The sequence below is a fragment of the Kryptolebias marmoratus genome, linkage group LG14, assembly GCF_001649575.2.
Source record: "Kryptolebias marmoratus isolate JLee-2015 linkage group LG14, ASM164957v2, whole genome shotgun sequence".
NCBI lineage: Eukaryota > Metazoa > Chordata > Actinopteri > Cyprinodontiformes > Rivulidae > Kryptolebias > Kryptolebias marmoratus.
The window spans coordinates 17,069,422-17,077,640 of record NC_051443.1 but is presented as its reverse complement, the minus strand read 5'-3'; the positions used below and the strand labels follow the sequence as shown (position 1 = coordinate 17,077,640).

General features: G+C 45.1%; 1 protein-coding gene across 3 annotated transcripts in view; it reads left to right on the top strand.

Annotated features, from left to right (window-relative positions):
* The window catches only part of opn4xa (opsin 4xa), a 17,564-nt gene that overhangs the window by 1,738 nt on the left and 7,607 nt on the right, over positions 1-8,219 (top strand). Inside the window, exon 2 of one of the 3 annotated variants that reach the window (XM_037979632.1) lies at positions 7,186-7,327. The exons of 1 other annotated variant lie outside the window; for it this stretch is intronic. In XM_037979632.1, coding sequence (XP_037835560.1) covers positions 7,194-7,327 — 134 coding nt within the window. In that variant the 5' untranslated portion in view covers positions 7,186-7,193. Of the gene's footprint in view, positions 1-5,146; positions 7,328-8,219 lie in introns of those variants that run through there. One more of the 3 variants, XM_037979633.1, reaches the window with a different exon arrangement.

Genomic DNA, 8,219 nt, shown 5'->3' with positions numbered 1-8,219 from the left:
AGGTTTGATGCTCCAGCGAAGATCTGATCCCAGCCTGCTGCTTAAGTACCAGCTGGTCTCGTCAGTGGAAACTGGAACACCTGTGGAGGAATGATTAGTGGCACTGCCCAGAAGGCAGAGCCAACCCCAGATCCTCACAGTACCCCCCCCTCTAACAATCGCCTCCTGGCGATCTTGGACGTCTCTCAGGATGTGCTCTATAAAAGTCCGAGATCAGTGAGGCATCCAGAATAAAAGATCTGGGGACCCATGTGCGCTCCTCAGGACCGTAACCCTCCCAATCCACCAGAAATTGAGTCCCTCTACCCATCTGTCGTGCATCAATGATGCGATTAACTGTAAAAGCGGGCTGATTGTCGGTTAACCGGGCGGGAGGGGGGAGGACGGTAGGAGGGCTCAATGGACTGTCCACGAACGGTTTGATCTGGGAAACGTGAAATGCCGGGTGGATCTGCATGGCAGTAGGAAGGGACAAACAGACTGAGGAGGGATTAAGCACCCTCTCAATGGGGAAGGGTCCTATGAACCGGGGAGCGAGTTTTCTTGAGGTGCCTTTGAGAGGAATATCTCTGGTAGAAAGCCAAACCTTGTCGCCCACCTTGTATTTAGGTGCTGAGGAACGGTGACGGTCAGCATACCTCTTGTTTTGTTCACAAGACCTCTGTAGTGCTCGCTTAGTCTGCCGCCAAATGCTTCTGCACCTACGAAGATGGGCCTGCACAGAAGGAACAGCAATGTCACTCTCAAAGCTGGGGAACAAAGGTGGATTATATCCAAGAGCAGCCTCAAAAGGTGACAATCCAGTGGCTGAAGAGACGTGAGTGTTGTGTGCATACTCAATCCACACCAGCTTCTTGCTCCAAGTGGAGGGGTTGTCGCTCGCCAGAACCCTGAGGGCCGCCTCCAACTCCTGATTGCATCGTTCAGACTGGCCATTGGATTGTGGATGGTACCCAGAAGTGAGACTCACCCCAGTCCCCAATCCCCTGCAGAAACTTCGCCACACCTGAGATGTGAATTGTGGACCTCTGTCCGAGACGATGTCCACTGGGATCCCATGGAGGCGGAAGACGTGGTGAGTAATGATTTCAGCAGTCTCGAAGGCGGTGGGGAGCTTAGGAAGGGGAATAAAGTGAGCAGACTTTGAAAATCGGTCAACAATGGTGAAGATGACTGTATGTCCTTGTGAAGGTGGTAATCCGGTGACAAAGTCAATGGCTATATGTGACCAAGGCCGACTTGGTATCGGTAGCGGCTGCAATAGCCCCGCCGGAGGTTGATTGCCACCCTTGAACCGGGCGCAGGTAGAACAGGCTGAGACAAACTCTTTGACGTCCGCAGCCAAACTGGGCCACCAGAAGTACCGGTTGGCCAACTTTGTCATTCGGTTAACCCCTGGATGACAAGAAAACTGCTGGGAGTGTAACCAATCTAAAACCCTGGGTCGAACTGTGGTGGGGACATATGTTTTGTCAGGAGGACCCCCTCCGGGATCAGGTTCCCCTTGTTGAGCCTCTCGGATCTTCCTTTCTATATCCCAAGTGAGGGCCCCCACAATCATGGAAGGAGGGATTATGGGTTCCTCCTGATCGGATGAACCCTCTCGAGCCCAGAGCCTAGATAAAGCGTCTGGCTTTACATTCTTAGTTCCTGGACGGTATGTGATGGAAAAATTGAACCGCCCGAAGAATAAGGACCACCTAGCCTGCCGGGGGTTCAACCTCTTAGCTGTTTGGAGGTAAGCTAAATTTTTATGGTCCGTCCAAATAATGAATGGAACCTCGCTCCCCTCTAGCCAATGCCTCCATTCTTCAAGTGCTAGCTTGATGGCTAACAGTTCTCTGTTGCCCACATCATAATTACTCTCGGCCGACATGAGACGCCGAGAGAAATATGCACAGGGGTGAATCTTATTGTCTTGTGTAGACCTCTGTGAAAGGACCGCCCCTACTCCGGTATCTGAGGCGTCTACTTCTACAATGAATTGTAGCTTGGGGTCAGGATGTTGAAGAACAGGAGCTGAAACAAATAGAGCTTTCAACTTATTGAAAGCTGACTGTGCTTCCGGCGACCAGGTGAAGGACTGTTTGGTGGAGGTGAGTTGTGTGAGTGGGGTAGCGACCTTACTGTAATCCTGGATGAACCTGCGGTAGAAGTTGGCGAAGCCAAGAAAACGTTGGAGTTGGTGACGATCAGTGGGAGTGGGCCAGTCCACGACCGCTTGGATCTTCTCTGGGTCAGTCTGGTAAAACCCCTGTCCAAAGATAAAACCCAGGAAGTTCACAGTTGTTACACCAAATTCGCATTTCTCCGCTTTAACAAACAATTGGTTCTCCAAAAGTCTTTGAAGAACGGCCTTGACATGGTTATGATGTTGAGCAGGATCCTGTGAATAGATAAGGATATCGTCCAGGTAGACAAAAACAGAAATGTTAAGGAAGTCTCTTAAGATATCGTTAATCAATGACTGGAAAACAGCAGGGGCGTTAGTTAATCCAAAAGGCATGACCAGGTACTCGAAGTACTCGAGGAGTCTTAAAAGCTGTTTTCCACTCATCTCCCTCTTTTATCCTAACCAAATGGTAAGCATTTCTTAGGTCGAGTTTGGTGAATATAGTGGCGGAATGCAGTTGCTGATGGACGGAGTCAATTAACGGGAGTGGATACTTATTCTTTATAGTTATTTGATTTAGTCCTCTGTAGTCAATACAAGGACGGAGACTCTTGTCCTTCTTTTGAACAAAGAAGAACCCTGCCCCTAAGGGTGACTTGGACGGACGGATGATGCCAGAAGCCAAAGAATCCTCGATGTAGGACTTCATGGCCTCTCTTTCAGGTCCAGACAGGTTGAATAATCGACTCGAGGGAAGTGTTTCACCGGGGATGAGTTCTATGGCACAGTCGTAGGGTCGGTGGGGTGGTAAGGATAATGCTTTAGCTTTACTGAAGACAGGAGCCAGGTGGTGATACTCAGCTGGTATCTTGGTTAAATCAGGATTCTGTTCAGGTTCGGTCTTGATACTGGAGGACGGCAAGGCGGAGTGTAAACAATTCTGCAGACAGAAAGGGCTCCATGATTCGATCCTTTTTTCAGTCCAGTTGATTACTGGGTTGTGAAGTTGTAGCCAAGGAAATCCTAAAATCATCTGAGTATTGGGTGCGGAAAAAAACAGAAAATCACTCTCTTCCCTGTGATTACCGGATACCAGGAACTGCAACTTAGTGACCTTGTGTGTGATTCTGGTAATTACTTGTCCGGAAATATCTAAAACGGGAAGCGGAGAGGATAGAGGAGTGGGTTTAAGTTGCAAGCGGTTGACTAAATCCCTGGAAATTAGACTCTGTTCTGCACCGGAGTCGATGAGAGCGTGGACTGGAATCTTAACCTGAAGATTTAACAAGGTAGAGTGAACAAAAAATCGTGACCCGAGGGGTTGTGTGAGGCTACTCACTAGTACCCCTCGGCTACCTAGTGAGTCTTCCCTTTTAACTGAGGGCATCTTGCTCGGAAATGACCTCCCTCCCCACAGTAAAGACACTCTTTAGCCTCCATACGCCTGCATCTCTCCGCTGTTAGTCTCGCTTGTCCTACCTGCATAGGTTCAGGTTCCATATTGGACACTGCTGATTCGGCTTCCGTGGTGGCGACCTGCCGCCCAAGGTGGTTCATCCGATCCCTTCTCTCCAGCTGCCTCTCCCGCAGGCGGTTGTCCAAACGGATGGCCAGAGTTATCAGGTCGTCCAAGGCTCGAGGCTCCTCCCAACCTGCTAGCTGGTCCTTCAGAGGTTCTTGAAGGGAATGGATGAAAACTCCCTTAAGTGCTGCCTCGTTCCAACCGGAAGTAGCCGCCAGTGTCCGGAAGTCGATGGCAAACTGAGCCACCGAGCGTGATCCTTGACGTAGATTCCACAGTTTTTGAGTTATCTCGGTGTCAGTGTATTTGAGCCCAAAAGTCTGTTCGAAATCTTCGATAAACTGGTCAAACGTCGTTAATCTAATAGCCCTGAAGCTGTACCTAGCTTCAGCCTATTTCAAGGCTTTGTCTCGAAGAAGTCCGATGATATAAGCAATCTTAGCTGGCCCATCGGTGAAAGACTGTGGCGAACGAGCGAAAACGAGATAACACTGTAGTAAGAAACCTGCACATTTACCGATCTCTCCCGAAAAAGGTTCGGGAGTCGGCGAGGGAACCTCGCGAAAATGACCGGATGTTGATGTTGAAGTGAAGTGGCCGCGGAAGCGGATGCGGAAACGGAATCTGTAGTGGTGGGAACCAACGATGATAGTTTTTGGTGAATTTCTTGGGTTAACAGGGTTAGTTGGTCTAACCGACCGGTTTCAGATTGTTGTCTTTCACATAGAGCATTAATCATGGACTCGTGTCGGGCCAGCAGTGAAGCTGCCTCAGTATTTTCGGATCGGGAAGAGGGGTCCGCCATTCCTACAATGGCCCTCTTGACCCACATAAACGTGTCCGAAGACGTAAATAAACGTTAGAAAAAACGAAGGTAGCCAAATATTGTGCGAAACGTGGATGTTGCAAATTACTTCACGTGAGTGGACTTGGTAAGGCTCTGGACTGTCTGTTTTGGCTGGAGCATACTGTCATATACCCGAAGGTTTCTGTCCATAGAGTGAGACCAAGACCAAACACGGAGACAAGGATAAGGTAAGTGCGTTTATTTTACAGGTGTGGCTGTGTACAAAGATCTTTTCCTGAAGGAGTCTGCAAGAGAAGGAGAACTGGGTGAGTCTCGGGTACAGGTTGATTTCCAAGATGGTTGCGAAGGTTACAATGTCTCTTTGTTTGCTTACTGGTCCTAGCGGGAGATTGCGGCGTCGAGGAGGAGCGAAGTGGTTCCAGTGGTTTCCAAGAAGAGCCAGGTAGCAGCGAGGTACGTATCCGTGAGTATCCAGGTAAGTAGTTCCTCCGACCCGTAGTCGTGACGTGGCAAAACCTGAGTCGTAGGCACAGAACAGAGAACGTGATTAGCTCGAGAGCACAAGTTAGGTTAGACGCTGTGGCGGAGAATCTAACCCAGTAGGTTTGATGCTCCAGCGAAGATCTGATCCCAGCCTGCTGCTTAAGTACCAGCTGGTCTCGTCAGTGGAAACTGGAACACCTGTGGAGGAATGATTAGTGGCACTGCCCAGAAGGCAGAGCCAACCCCAGATCCTCACAGAACTGTTATTTTTAACACAATAAAAATGAAATTTTAAATATTACCTGGCAGTAAAGAGGAGTTGTTGGCTGTTTCTCAAAGGACCATCAAATTCTTCAAGCACATTGGCTCAATCGAGTGAGGATCTCCTCTCTGACCAGCTCCACGGATATTCCACCCCATATTGTAAATAATATTTAGCCACACAATTTTACATTCCACGAGCTGTATTAATTGATATTAAAATGCCCTGACTGCCATTCTCCCTTTGATTATATAAGATGTAACGCTTGTATTTAATGACTCCCACATTCAAACACACGCAGGAGCACATACACACAGACAGGCATGAAGAAAAAAAAAAAATCAGCTATATTTAAACTGGAATGCCATGTTGGAGTACAAATTAGGCTGCAAGACTTATTTTGGGCATTTGAATCCCCAAAAAGGCTTCGTGGAAGAATTTCTTAAATGAGGAAGGAGTTCTCAACTTTCAACTTTACAGAAAAGGATTACATCAAATCTTGATCCGAACTTAAAACTTTGCGAGGGAGATTTTTGTCTTAAGAGCATCCCTTTTTTTTCTGATGTTGAAGCAAAGACAAAGGGTGCAAAGAGCAACTGAAAGGCTTAGACAGGACTTGGTAAACTCAAAAAGAAAAAAAAAGAAAACAGGATATTTAAGGAGTACAAATAAATGAAGATCTAATGGATGTTTAACTGACTTAACTGGGAAAACTTAAATAAAGTTAGAGTTTTAACATTTTGCACAAACAACTGCCTAAATAGTTGACCTTTGGTGTAAACATGAGACCAGTCGTTTATAGCCAAGTTAAAGAGGCTCTAAGATTTGGTCAGAAAGGAGCTTTGTGTGAACACTAAGGTCTAAAAGCACAAAGAATCAACTGATGCTTAGCATTTGTAATGTTTCCCATGTTATCCAAAAACAGTCCAGTGTGAGAATGGAAACAGGAAAAGCAGTGTATTCAAAATATTCATTGAATTTTAATGTGATTGGTGTATCTTCCAACACATCAAATAGGACAAACAATAAATAAATAAAAGTGTGGGTTATTTCAAGTTTCTTAGGGTAAAAAAGCAGAGATTCCTGGAATGTGCAAACTGAAGTGGCCCATTTACAAAATCCAACTTGTTTATATGACTGTAAGAAAGTGACTCAGCTAAATAGGTTTTTGACACAAAGAAATGGAAACAATGCACATAATTCAAAAGTTGCAGACACATGCTGACATCCTTGTCAGGTTTTCGAAATATAGGACCCAAGTATGCAGACTGGACTCCAGGACTTGATGAACAAGTTAAGTCAAATTTATTTATGTAGCACTTTTCAGCAACAAGGCGATTCAAGGTGCTTTACAACGTGAAAACACAAAAATACAGAGTCATCGAGAAAACACACACAATATCTAAAATATGAGCTAAGATAATCTAAATGAAATCATGAAACCAAACATATCTAAAACATGAGACACTAACAAAACAAAAGAAAAAGAATTTAATTATAAAAAACAAAAAGCTGACTTGGCAGCAGGCAAATACCCCTAAAAAAATGGAAACTAAAACACAGAAACCAAACAGCTGATGGGGCAGCAGGCAAATAGAAAAGTAACAATAAACCATGAGGAACACAGAGAGGAACAGGAAACAAACAGACTGACTGATTAGTGACTGAGAACCTGGAGAATAAATAGCGAGTGAGGACAAGAGGATGAAGACAACACAGGGGAGAGACAGGAAATGCATCCAAAAGAAAACACAAGCAGCAACATGACTAAAAACACTGAATCCATAATAAGAAAAAGAACAAAACAACACCCCAAAGAGCCCACGGATCATGACATTTCTACCTCCTCGCACATTTCATCGGTTGGTAATGACGAGTGCTGTTACAAAATGCAGCCCGGATTAGTGGGTCAGGTGGGCTAAGATGGTTGTTGACAGGAAAATCAAAGCTGGACACGCACAAGCAAACAAAACCTTGATATCAGCCTCTGTATGCAGCTACTGATATGGACGCTGAACGTGGATTTTACCGACACGTGGACGTCCCGGACCACGTTCACTACATCGTCGCCTTCTTTGTCTTGGTGATTGGAGCAGTGGGGGTAACAGGGAACGCCTTGGTTATGTATGCTTTTTCATGGTAAGCAACTTTCCTTATATCCAACCTATTATTAATTAACTGGGAAAAATGATCAAGCAAACTGCCTTTGTATTGTTTGACTTTATTAGGGGAAATTCCTGCCTTCACTTTCTCTGGCCTCCTTGAGATAAATACAAATAAGACATCTTAATAAATAAAGGAAAGGACCACTAAGGAGAAAAAATTTAAATATTTGTTGGTATAACTAATAAATGCATGCAATAAAAGCATATTAAGGCATAGAATTTTTATTATTTGGAGTTTCATGCAGTGTTTTTTCCAATTTTTAATTTTTTTTTTCTATTTTCCCTAAAAGTGACTGAACATTTGTGGCAAAATAAGGATGACACATACAATAGGGCTACTCCTGGGAAGTAAAATCCTGGACCTGACATGCTTTTTGCATTAGGTCGTGTATCTGAGGATGCTCGACCATCTCAGTCGATGCAACACTCAATCGCATCTCATGTCACACTTGTTTGGTACACACAAACACACTCTAGCCTTTAATCGGTACTGTAGCCTGTAATCTACTGTACCCCATTGCTCTAAACTGTAAACTTTAGCTGAAAAATATCAGGATTTCACCCCGTAGCATCATAAGTAAATAAAAAAACATAGTCAAAATAAAAATAAGAAAACATGTAGTTTCCATGGTGATAGCATCTTATTGATGTTCCTTTGTCATAATGCATCTGTCATGTTTCTGGCCCGTCTGCCTGCTATGTTTGTTCCCTCAGTTCCCACCTCTCATCAAGCTCATCTGGTTCACCTGCATGCTGAGTGCAATCAGGCTCATGTTTTCCACCTGTGCAACAGCAGTTATATTCAGCTCTCAAACAGGCAGACGGTGCCAGATTTTTGAAAGCCTCAGAGTGAGTAGATATCCAGC